This window comes from Mustelus asterias, chromosome 17 (genome assembly GCF_964213995.1).
Source record: "Mustelus asterias chromosome 17, sMusAst1.hap1.1, whole genome shotgun sequence".
In the NCBI taxonomy this organism is placed as follows: Eukaryota; Metazoa; Chordata; class Chondrichthyes; order Carcharhiniformes; family Triakidae; genus Mustelus; species Mustelus asterias.
The window spans coordinates 8,224,716-8,237,761 of record NC_135817.1 but is presented as its reverse complement, the minus strand read 5'-3'; the positions used below and the strand labels follow the sequence as shown (position 1 = coordinate 8,237,761).

Here is a 13,046-nt window from a genome sequence, read left to right as displayed (position 1 = left end):
AGTGGCCCCGCACTGCTGGCTTCCTGATCGCTGACCAGCTCAATCACTGGCCAGCCCCGCGACCCCCCCCCACTCCCCCCCATCATGGCCACTCCGACCCCCCCCCCCCAAACTCCCTCGATCGCTGGCCTCCCAAGCCCCGATCACCCACTTCTCTCCCTCTGCCACCAATCTGTGCAGAGTGGCAGTGGGAATCCCCACCGATCGCCCTCCCTCATAGGCCCTGCCCCCAATAGGCCCCCTTGGCACTGCCCAATGCCCAGTGGACAGTGTCAAAGTGCCCCTTGGGCAGTGCCAGGGGGGCCAGGCTGGCAATGCGCAGAAGGCAACCCCCACTTCTCTGGCCTTCTAGGGGGGGCCTCCATGGCCTCCCTCCGGCGGGGTCGGGCCGCCTGTCCCCGCTAGTGGGGAGCTGTTGTAAATCCTGCTGGAGGGAACCACTCCTGGTGGGAGGGGTTAGACTCTAGCGGGCCCGGAGACAAATTTAAATATGGAAATCAGCGCGGAACTGCTAACTCCAAAAAACGTAGAGCTGGAGAAGCGTGGAGGCTGTGGAGCCCAGTGGGGAGCCCGCTAAATGGCCTCCCGCCTCTGCTAGAGCAGCAAGCTGGGAGAATCGCCTCCCTAATCTCTACGTATGGTTCCTGTTTCTACCTGGTTGACATCAGCATAGATGATGAGCATTACTTTACCAGTATCAACCTACACCGTCCAAAACAAATCAAAAGCTCTCCCAACTGTTAAGTGCCTTAACAAGCCAAGCCTATTTTCACTCTGTGATCTGAAGAGATTTTTTTGATTTTTAAAAAAATGTACCCTTTGTATCAATGCAGCTGGTATGCAATGGGGCAGACAGAACCAAAACTATTGCCATGGTCGTGATGGCAACTAGTGTAACTAGATCTGCTAGCAATATTAGAAGCCCTACACATAGCACATTGTCGGGAGCATAGGAACAGGAGTAAACCCTTCAGTCCCTTAAACCTTTGCACCATTCTATTAGATCATGGCTGCTCTGCATCTAAACTCTCTTTTCATATCTTTGCTGTTGTCTAACAAAATCTACTGGTCTCTGTTTTGGAAGTTTCAATTGATGCATAACTCGTACCCTTCTGGGTGAGACTTAGAATTGTTATAGGTCTCACTTATTTCCCAACACGTTTTAGTGCATGAATCAGTGTCTGTCTAAAGAAAATGTTCAAAATTGGGAATATGTCAAAGTACAAATATATGACTCATTTGTTACATATTATAGGGAAAGTGTCTAAATGGGAATTGACTACTTAATCCTTTCAGTGGGAATGTGTTCTAGTTAGAAATGAGTACTGTTGTGTCCTACCTTTCAAACCTTAATGCATTTACTTGCAAATGGAGCAGAAATGACATACTGATATATTTTGCTTTCCTCCTAGAAACTGAATTCACCCACGTTATCTGTGAACAGTGAAGGATTTATACCGACACTGGCCAAGTTAGATGACTGTATAACCTATGTGTCATTACATGTAAGTCATTTTCTTTGATGACAGTTTTACACTGCTATTACTAGGCCACATTTAGTTACAATCCCCAGTCACTGCTTTTGCTTCTTGGTAGGGTGATTTAAAGTATCTCGCCGGTTTAAAGTATCTCGTTGGTCTGGGGCAAGTTGCTGGGGCTGTATTGGACTGAACAGTATAACTATGTAGCTCTAAATACTTTATTGAAAGGCTTCGTTGTGACATGGAGAGATTTAATTATGACCTGCTTTGTTTACAGCCTAGTTTTCGAGATTATCCAGTTTATTTAGCAAAGTTTAAGCAATGCCTATCCAAAGCTATGCATCTTATGAAGACCTACACTGTGAATACACTTCAGAACCTCTCCACACATTTAACAAAAAGGGTAAGATTGTTACTATAATACAGATTGAATAACTTGCCTTCATGTGTTGCTTCAAGATACAAATATTGCAGTGATGTTTAGTTTTGCATATTGTTTTATTGAACAATTTGTGTTAACAAGCAGTTACCTGATTACAAGGTGCTTTATCAAGTATGTAGCTAGTGGAGATGCCGGCGTTGGACTAGGGTAAGCACACTAAGAAGTCTCACAACACCAGGTTAAAGTCCCAACAGATTTATTTGGTAGCACAAGCCACAAGCTTTCAGAGTGCTGCTCCTTGTGCTGCCAAATAAACCTGTTGGACTTTAACCTGGTGTTGTGAGACTTCTTACTGTGCTAGTGAAGATACCAGACTCAGCTGTCTGCCCCTCTCTGACTAAAGATTTGGGAGACTCGGGAAATGGAACCTTCTCTGTCATTATGTAGATCTTCACGCCACTCTGCTCTGAACATAAAGATGTTTAACTCGAGCTCTCATCTTACCTTCTGCTTCCAACTTGGGAAATGAGGCTTTTGTGTAAACAGTGGCAAATTAAAAGCTGGTCACAGAATTCCAAAGTTAAGGAAACTTTGGGCCTTGCAAATATTTTTTGTTTTTGTTTTGTGCAATGTGGGCGTTGCTGGAAGCATTTATCACCCATTGCTGTTTGCCATTGAGAAGATAGTGGTGAGGGGCCTTCTTGAACCGCTGCAGGCCATGTGGTGTAGGATGGTGAGTGACTTGGAGGGGAACTTGCAGGTGATGGTGTTCCTATGCATTTGCTGCCTTTGTCCTTCAAGATATTAAAGGTCCTGGGTTTGGTAGGTGCTAAGGAGCCTTGGTGAGTTCCTACAATGCATCTTGTAGATGGTACACACTGCTGCCACTGAATTTTGGTGGTGGAGGGATTGAATGTTTGTGGATGGGATGCCAACCAAATGGGCTGCTTTGTCCTGGATGGTGTTGTGCTTCTCGAGTGTTGTTGGAGCTGCACCCATCCAGGCAAGTGGAAAGTATTCCATTGCATTCCTGACTCATGCCTTGTAGATGGTGGACAAGCTTTGGGGAGTCGGGGGTTGAGTTACTTGCCACAAGATTCCAAACTCTGACTCCCTCTTCTAACCACGGTTTTTATATGGCTGGTCCAGTTCCGTTTCTGGTCAGTGATAAATGTGAAGTTATGTGACAAAATTAAAAACTAAGGGGCATCACCGAAAGTACGGAGACAACCCGAATGGCACTGAGTGAATTCTAAAACAACAAACTTCTATACAGCACCTTTCACAATGTCCGACATCAGAAAACTCTTGACAGCCAATGAAATATTCTAAAGTGGTGCCCCTGTTGAAAGTGGGAATCTTTGCAAACAGTTTTCTCTCAGTACAGTTGCGCAGAGAGAGATGTGACCTGATAATCTGTTTTAATGATGCTGTTTGACAGATAAAGTGGCCAGAACCACAACCAAATCAGGGTGTATATATTAAGTTAGTTTCTTAAATTTGATTTTTTTCTGACAGGATCCCTCGGTTATATCAAACACCGATAATGCTTTTACGTTATTCTATGTGAAGTTCAGAGCAGCAGCTCCTAAAGTGCGGGTAAGTGGAAATGAAGATGTTTAGAAACATCCATGGGGAAAATTTCACACATTATTGGCATTGTGTTCATCGTGCTTTCACCTAACTCGCTAGAAAAGCCACTAATTCACTAAAAAGTTCACTAATTCATCGAAAATGGACAGGTAGAGAAAGGTCCCAATCGCCAACCAGCAATTCATTCGAACCTTGATATGTAGGCAAAAGTACCTCTTGGAGTTTGCTTCCCAGGCCTTTCCAAACTCGATGTTACTTGTCAGATCTTGGTAATGTGAGAACCGCATAGAGAGATTGGGAGACATCATACAATATGAGGAGACAAAGGGAAGCACTGTTGAAGCTTTCAGCAAGAGTGGGCAAAACAGCCAGAAATCACAATGAGCTTAGCCGAGAAAGAAAATAATCTAGAAGTAGGAAACCAGAGAGTGAGACAATGAATGAGAATGAGAGAGTAGGGAGAAGCAACCTATTACAGGAAGACAAAGACAGTTTCTTCATTATATACATGAGAAATACCCTATAGATGCTCAGAAGAACCTGCCTATTATGACATGCATATTATGAACTAATTATCAAACGTTTAAAGACTAACAAATTGAAGAATTGGGACAAATATCACAAAAACCTTACTTCATATATTTTTAGAACTATCTTGTTTGACAGGATGTGGAATATCAGCTGTGTGTGATGTGGTACAATACTCTGAATGGACAGCAACTTGTGACACACTCAGCTCGGCAGCCTATGGCACAGTGTGCTGGGATCCAGGACTCTTTGTGCTGCCAATGCATCTTGTGATCCATCAGGCTGAACTCCTCAGAACTCACTGCACACCCAGAGCATTGAGTGATGCAGGTGTGAGCAGTGATTGAATTAATGGTGTTGGAGGGAATGAACGAACTGAGTCTTGCAAGACCATATAGAACTTCAACAAAAACAGCTTTATTCAACATGCATTTGGGAGAGCAGTACTCGGAGCTGTAATTCCAGCATGTCCCCGAGCTACTCATAGGTTCCTACACATTCTTATATTTTTTCGCGTCACAAATGCTACATTTCGATGAGCTCATCATATTGTTACTTTAAATTTGTTAATTATGCTGTGTCCTTTGTGCTTTATCTTTAAATCATTTTCAGAACATATCCTGTCTACCTGTTTGCAATATCAAAGCACTGTAGTTATCAAGCTGATTTCAAGGGTGTGTTAATTGTCCCCATTTCCCTGATACTTGATTAGTTTTCCAGAGGCACAATGGCTTCTCTAGACATTGTGGAGTCTTGATAAGTGGTATCAATTCTCTTATTGTTGCTGCAACCTCGGAAAGATCTCACCTGGGGTGTGACTGTTTAATGCCGTCTGGGCTGTAGTTATTTGTAATTTGTCCTGTGTCTGCCTGCAGTGAGTGTGGATACTACAGTCAGGCTGTCTGTTTAACTCTTTCCATTCTTTCTTCTCCTGCTGCAGCCCATGTTCTCTGGGTTGCCCTACTACAAATAGTAAATGGATTTTTGATTTGATTTATTATTGTCACATGTATTAACATAGAGTGAAAAGTATTGTTTCTTGCACGCTATACAGACAATGCATACTGTTCGTAGAGAAGGAAATGAGAGAGTGCAGAATGTAGTGTTACAGTCATAGCTAGGGTGTAGAGAAAGATCAACTTAATGCAAGGTAAGTCCATTCAAAAGTCTGACAGCAGCAGGGAAGGAGCTGTTCTTGAGCCGGTTGGTACGTGACCTCAGATTTTTGTATCATTTTCCCGACGAAGGTGGAAGAGAGAATGTCCGGGGTGCGTGGGGTCCTTACTTATGCTACTGCTTTAACGAGGCCGCGGGAAGTGTAGATAGAGTCAATGGATGGGAGGCTGCTTTGCGTGATGGATTGGGCTATATTCACGACCTTTTGTAGTTCCTTGCAGTCTTGGGCAGAGCAGGAGCTGTACCAAGCTGTGTTCCAACCAGAAAGAATGTTTTCTATGGTGCATCTGTAAAAGTTGGTGAGAGTCGTAGCTGACATGCCAAATTTCCTTAGTCTTCTGAGAAAGTAAAGGTGTTGGTGGGCTTTCTTAACTATAGTGTCGGCATGGGTGGACCAGGACAGGTTGTTGGTGATCTGGACACCTAAAAACTTGAAGCTCTCGACCCTTTTTACTTCGTCCCCGTTGATGTAGACAGGGGCATGTTCTCCTTTACGCTTCCTGAAGTCGATGACAATCTCCTTCGTTTTGTTGACATTGAGGGAGAGATTATTGTTGCCTCACCAGTTCACCAGATTCTCTATCTCATTCCTGCACTCTGTCTCGTCATTGTTTGAGATCCGACCCACTTATAGGGATTCCCACAAATGATACAAAACTGTTGCATGTTTTGGGTGATATTTTTAGGTAACTGATGGTATTTATATTTGCCATTTAAATGTGTCAAATGTGACTTTTTTTTTTCTTTTGCAGTCTCTAATTGAACAGATAGAGCAAAGAACTGAAAAAAGTTCGGAGTAAGTATGTTCACCATGTACCATGTTCAGTGACTGTTGAGCTAGTGTTCTTATTAGACTTCAATATTATCATGTAAACTAGTATGTTACTACACTACGTTACTAGGTTATTATGTAAAGGGACTCCTAAAGGAGTTCATCATCAATGAAAGGTTGGTTTAGAAAAAAAACACACTTGTCTTGATGGATTATTTAGTTCATGAGTAGCTGTTTCTCTGTATGAAAGAAATGCATTTTGGCATCACCTTCTTCATCTTCATGTGGGTTGGCCAATTTAACAGGATATGTGTTACTAATCGTGCCACAAATAGAGGGAAAACTCTTCTGGATATGCAGTATTATCCTCAAAAGGACTCTCTTTAAAAAAAAACCTAAATCAGGTACTTCTGAATTAGTAGAATTTATAGCACAGTTTTTTGCTCATGGAGGTTAGGGTTTATGAACTTAATTTCAGTAATTTTAAATCAGATCTCACCTCCCACTAGGTATCAGCAGCTACTGAGTGAAATCCACCAATGCTACCTGGATCAGAGGGGACTTCTACTTGGTCCAAGCATTGCCTCCACTATTGCTGACCTGACCAGCCAAAATAACAGGGATCACTGTGCTCTGGTATGAGTCCTGGATAGTATTAGCATTCTAAAAACAAAATGCTGTTGTCATGCAAATTGAAAATGTATATACATGTTCTCCAGTGTTGGTAATTAATTGCACTGTTATTCGTTTACAAAATGTATTGGATGTAGGGGCTTAACAATTCTTAGTTTTGAGTTTTAAAAAAAGACAGTTTTTTAAAGTGTATTCATTAGCTGCTCTCGATTGTCGTCTTAATGCCCAAAATTCCAGAACAGATGAGCCTTTCAGCCCATTCCCATCATTTTCTGTTGGGCTTGGTTTGATCATGCAGTGACAGCTACTTGGTGTCAGTACCTCTGCCTAAGAGTGGGAACTCGCTGTGTGGGGTGTAGTGTGTCAGCACATGGCCTCTTCGTGGAACAATGTAATGAAGTATCATCACTGGACGTGCAAAGAAAGTAACGTGTTGCTCCCTCCCCTCTATATTCATCACCCCTCCCCTCTTTACAACATTCAACCACTGAGGTGGATCGGATGGCCTATTGTAGAAATCCCAATATTGCTCTGTCACTAATTCCTGTGAGGTTCACAAGCCCAGTTTTAGGTGAGACTTTCCCTCATATTTTTACTCCTCTCTTACAAAGGCCTAAACCACTATGCATCTCTCCACAACATTGAGGATTGTGTCCTACTTCTAAAGTCCATTTTTGTTAAATGAAAGACGAGTAGCAAAAGAAATGAAGTTATGGCTGTGTAATGTTGCAATTCTATAGAACCATAGAAACCCTGGAATGCAGAAGGAGGCCATTTGGCCCATCAAGTCTACACTGACTCTCCGAAAGAACATCTTGCCCTATCCCCATAACCCAGCACATTTAGCATGGCCAATCCACCTAGCCTGCACATCTTTGGACTGTGGGAGGAAACTGGAGCACCCGGAGGAAATCTGCGCAAGCACGGGGACAACATGCAAACTCCACACCGACAGTCACCCAAGGCTGGCGCTGTGAGGCAGCAGTTTTAACCACTGTGCCACCGTCTAACAGTCAAAGAGTGTTAGCATGCAATACAATTAGTATAATACAACTGCTGCTTTTGAAGGAATATTAATGTGCAGAACTAATACAATTACATATTGCAACAGTTGATGAAATATTAGTGGGTAATACAATCTCAAAGATTTCTGTACCTTGAAACTCGATGTCTTCTACAACGTAAAGACCACTTACTTCCACTTCTGTAACATTGTCTCGGCTCATCAGGTGTTGAAATCTTCAGCCACACATTTGTCGCCCCCAGGCTTGACAGTTCCATAGCTCTTTTGATTGGCATCCATCTTGCACCCTCCATTCATTACAGCTCATCCCAGATTCTGTAGTTGTATCCTATCTCATGTTTGTCACTTTTCTGCTCACTGACCTACATTGAATCCTGATCACCAAACACATTCAGGCTTAAAATCTTTAGGTTAAAATCTTCATGGCCTCTCCTTCTCCATTTCGCTCTCTCAACCTTTGCTTATTCCTCCTAACACCTTTTACTCAGTGTTGAGTCTTTTCTGATCACGCTTCTGTGAAGTGCCATGTGATGTGTCACTATGCCAAAAGCATTATAAATGGGCTTATCATTTTTGCAACTTGCCAATAGAGAGGCATTAACATAGGAACAGAACAGGCCACTCAGTCTTCGTTCCTGTTCTACCATTCAATCAGATCATGGCTCATCTGTACCTCAATTCCATTTACTTACCTTGGATCCATGTCTCTTAATAGCCCTACCTAATAAAAAAACACTATCGTAACCGGTCTTGATCATTTCAATTGACCCAGCATCCGTTGCCTTTTGGGGAGAGTGTTCCAGATTTCCATTATCCATTGTGTGAAAAATGCTTGCTGATTTTCCTCTTATATAGCCTGGCTTCAATTATAATTGCTGCTTTGTTTGAAAGAGTAAGAAGCCTCACAACACCAAGTTAAAGTCCAACAGGTTTATTTGATAGCACAAACTTTCAGAGCGCTGCTCCTTCACCAGGTGAATCTCACCTGATGAAGGAGCAGCGCTCCGAAAGCTCGTGCTACCAAATCAACCTATTGGACTTTAACCTGGTGTTGAGAGGCTTCTTACTGTGCTTACCCCAGTCCAACGCCGGCATCTCCACATCTTGTTTGAAAGAAATCCTGTATTCTGTCTTACAAACCTTTGGTGTTGAGATTTCATTAAATGTGAGAATGCTGCTATGTTATAATAAATGTTTCTGAAGTGTGCCTATGATATGTCTTATGGTAGTTTTTTTTTAAGGCAAGTGGTGCTAACTGGCTCAGAAGTCTTTGAGCAGTGTTCCTTCTGGCTTTGCAAGTGAAAAGTGGGAGCACCAATGAAAACATGACATTTAGTCACTTCTGTGCCCAAAAGAATAAATTGATTTGATTTAAAGTCTCGAGTTAAATAACAGTTTTGTATTTTGACACTGCAGTCACATGGTACTGCACAGTCAGCTCACTTCATATTGCAACAGTTTATAGAAACATAGGAAAAGATCCCATAAAACTTTGCAGAGGAGTAATGTGACTCCAGAGCCACAGCAATGTGGTTGACGCTCAACTGCCCTCCAAGGGCAACTAGGGATGGGCAATAAATGCTGGCCCAGCCAGCGACACCCATGTCCCACGAATGAATTACAAAAATCAAAAAGAAAGATTGCCTAGATTTACTGTATTTAATTTGATTTTAAATTAAATTTTTTGGTCATGTAATATGCAGAACCATACTATGACAGGCATAGGCTCTCAAAACCGGCAGCCAGGCTTTTGGATTTTGCTTAATTTTGGGTCAGGCAATTTGGACAATGTGTGGTTTGGGTCACTACAGGTTGGGTGGGGGTCATAGAGTCATACAGCGCAGAAAAGGCTCTTCGGCCCATCATGTCTGCACTAACAATAGCCACAACTAAAAGTGGGTTAATTCAATTTTCCTGCACTTGTCCCATATCTTTGAATGTTATGATATTTCAAGTGCTGATCCAAATATTTTTTAAAGGTTGTAACGTTTCCAGCCTCCACTACCTTCCCAGGCAGTGCATTCAAGATTCTCACCAGCCTCTGAGCGAATGTTTTGTTCTCAGATCCCCTCTGAATCTCCTGCCTTTTGCCCTAAAACTATGCCCCATCGTGAATGACCCCGTAACCAAGAGCAGCTGCTCCCTACTCACCCTGTCCGTACCCTTCGTAATCTTATACACCTCAGTCATATCCCCACCCTTAGCCTTCTCTACTCCATCCCAGACAACATCCCGGTGACTCCCCTGCACCCCCTCTAGTGCAATCACACCCTTTCTATAGTGAGGTAACTGGAACTGCACACTACTCCAGCTGTGGCCTAACCAACGCACTGCACAACTCCAACAATACCTCCTTGCTCTTATACTTTATGCTACGACTGATAAAAGCAAGTGTCCCTTGGGTCTCTTGGAGCACGGGAATAAGTTGGTGTGCAAGTGGCAAAGCAGATAACAAGTCCAGCATCATGCAGCACCTAGCCAAATCGTCCCGGGAATTGACTAAAAAGAAATTTAAATGATGCATGGCACATTCTTAAAAAGGTCCAGTTTTTGGACAACACTGGTATTAGACACACAAATAGAAAATGCTGGAAAATGTCAGCAGGTCTGACAGCATCCATGGGGAGAGATTCTGATTGTTTCAGATTCCAGCCTCTGCAGTCATTTGCTTTTATCTGGTCTTTCGTGAGCTGGTTTTGAAAGAGTGTACCTGTACTTTAAACAAACAATAATTCTGCATTTTCTTCCAGGTTCGCAGCGGTTGTGCTTTTCTGGTTCACGTCTGTCAGGATGAACATCGGTTATACAATGAATTTTTTACAAAACCAACTCTCAAACTAGAGTAAGTTATTTTTGGCGAGATCCAAGGTCTTGTTGCTGACTTGGTCATTAAAATGGGAACGTTCAAGTCGTTGCATTCCTGCTAAATGACTTTACTGAATCAGTTTGACAGTGGGTGTGTTTGCTACATTCCTTTCCGTCAATCCTCATGATGCAAGATCTTCCTTATATCACAGAATCCCAACAGAAAGAGGCTATTCAGCCCATCGAGCCTGCATCGACACCAATCCCTCCCAGGCCCTATCCCCATAACCCCACATATTTACCCTGATAATCTCGCTGACACTAAGGGGCAATTTAGCATGGCCAATCTACCTAACCCGCACATCTTTGGACTTGTATCTTATATAGAAGGTAAAGTCACCATAGTCCAGATGAGCATAGCTGCTCTCCCCTTTGTACGATTAAATGAGAGTTAGCCAGAATAAATTGGAATTGGAAATGATACTGGTGTATTAAGTGCTGTATTTGGGTGAGGAACAATCTGAGATATTGTATTCCCGGGAATGCACATTTAGTATTGTAGTTCCTTATAGCACAGCCCCCAGTACTTACCATCTACACTCCTCATGGGCAGCTGCCTATGGTGTTAACCGTTTGGCATTGCAATAGAGGTCAATTGCAAAAGCATTGCTTCTAATGTATTAAAGGCATGCTGACTGTTTTGGACAGTTCAATAAGTTCTTTGTGCCTCATTAACCCCCTGTATTGTATTTACTGATTTAAAAAGGTTTGCTGATTTTGTGCAATGTCAGGTCTTCCAGTAGCTTCTATCAACTGTTTTCCCCTCATTAAAGTGCAATTATCGTAGTGATTTGCTAACTGGTAGCAATGACAAAAACAAAACAAGAGGCACTTGCTAAGTGGAGACTTGACCAGTGCTGCATTGGATCTATTTATTTTAAAAAATCAAAGTTGATCCACTTAAGGCTTGTCCTGTGCAATCATAGGTAACCTGTAAACTAATTAAACACTGAAATATTCTTCATTGAGCTGAAACCCTCAAATCTATTTTTGCACTAAGTACTAATTTATTACACAGTGCTCAGATTAATGATCTCTCAAATCCAACAAACATCAGAAGGCTATTTAATCAGTCCCACTGCCCCACTCCTTCTCCATTGTCCTTCAGCTTTCTCCACTTCAAGTACTTGGAGTGAAAGAGTTTTAAAGCGCGTAAAGGGGCCCTTCAACCCAATCATTTGCACCGGCCGTCAAGCACCTATCTACTTTAATCCCATTTTCCAGCACTTGGTCCATAGCCTTGTATGCTATGGCATTTCAAGTGCTCATCTAAATGCTTCCTAAATGTTGTGAGGGTTCCCGCCATACACCACTCTTTCAGACAGTGAGTTCCAGATTCCCACCACCCTCTGGGCGAATAAGTTTCTCCTCACACCTATAAACATCCTGCCCCTTAACTTAAACCGATGTCCACTGGTTATTGACCCCGCTGCTAAGGGAAAAAGTTCCGTCCTATCCACCCTATCTATACCCCTCAGAATTTTATACACCTCAATAATGTCCCACTGTCAGCCTTGCCTGCTCCAAGGAAAACAACCCCAGCCAATCCAGTCTCTCTTGACAACTAAAACGCCCCAGCCCAGGCAACGTCCTGGAGAATCTCCTCTGCACCTTCTCCAGTGCAGTCACAACCTTCCTATTGTGTGGCGACAGGTTTTCTTTGGAAAGTTATTGTTGAATCAACTTTCACCGCCTTTCAGGCAGTGCAGCCAGTCCAGATGACATTTTAAAAAATCTGCTAACCTTCCCTCACTCCTTTCCCATTTATTTTATTAGAATTATGTTTTCTCTCCCTCTTAAATCAAGGAATGTGGAGCTTAATTCTGATCAGCAGGCTCCTCGTGATCTGCGCATTAATCCTTGCTGGATTAGCTCGCTGGGTTAACCCACCGCGTGGTTGCTGGGTCGGCCCGCCGCGTGGTTGCTGGGTTAACCCACTGCGTGGTGGCTGGGTTAACCCGCCACGTGGTCGCTGGGTTAACCCACCGCGTGGTCGCTGGGTAAACCCACCGCGTGGTTGCTGGGTTAACCCGCCGGATGGTCGCTGGGTTAACCCACCGCGTGGTCGCTGGGTTAACCCACCGCGTGGTCACTGGGTTAACCTACCGCGTGGTCGCTGGGTAAACCCACCGCGTGGTCGCTGGGTTAACCCACCGCGTGGTCGCTGGGTTAACCCACCGCGTGGTCGCTGGGTAAACCCACCGCGTGGTCGCTGGGTTAACCCATCGCGTGGTCGCTGGGTTAACCCACCGCGTGGTCGCTGGGTTAACCCATCGCGTGGTCGCTGGGTTAACCCATCGCGTGGTCGCTGGGTTAACCCACCGCGTGGTCGCTGGGTTAACCCACCGCGTGGTCGCTGGGTTAACCCACCGCGTGGTCGCTGGGTTAACCCACCGCGTGGTCGCTGGGTTAACCCACCGCGTGGTCGCTGGGTTAACCCGCCGCGTGGTCGCTGGGTTAACCCGCCGCGTGGTCGCTGGGTTAACCCGCCGCGTGGTCGCTGGGTTAACCCGCCGCGTGGTCGCTGGGTAAACCCGCCGCGTGGTCGCTGGGTTAACCTGCCGCGTGGTCGCTAAGTAAACCCACCGCGTG

General features: G+C 44.0%; 2 protein-coding genes across 3 annotated transcripts in view; both read left to right on the top strand.

Annotated features, from left to right (window-relative positions):
- gtf2f2a (general transcription factor IIF, polypeptide 2a) overlaps window positions 1-13,046 on the top strand; it is a 315,225-nt gene that overhangs the window by 167,334 nt on the left and 134,845 nt on the right. The window lies entirely within an intron of this gene.
- The window catches only part of cog3 (component of oligomeric golgi complex 3), a 61,744-nt gene that overhangs the window by 17,332 nt on the left and 31,366 nt on the right, over window positions 1-13,046 (top strand). For both annotated transcript variants that reach the window (XM_078232251.1, XM_078232252.1), the window contains 6 exons: window positions 1,413-1,505; window positions 1,759-1,884; window positions 3,382-3,462; window positions 5,913-5,956; window positions 6,442-6,568; window positions 10,340-10,431. In XM_078232251.1, coding sequence (XP_078088377.1) covers window positions 1,413-1,505; window positions 1,759-1,884; window positions 3,382-3,462; window positions 5,913-5,956; window positions 6,442-6,568; window positions 10,340-10,431 — 563 coding nt within the window. The remainder of the gene's footprint in view (window positions 1-1,412; window positions 1,506-1,758; window positions 1,885-3,381; window positions 3,463-5,912; window positions 5,957-6,441; window positions 6,569-10,339; window positions 10,432-13,046) is intronic.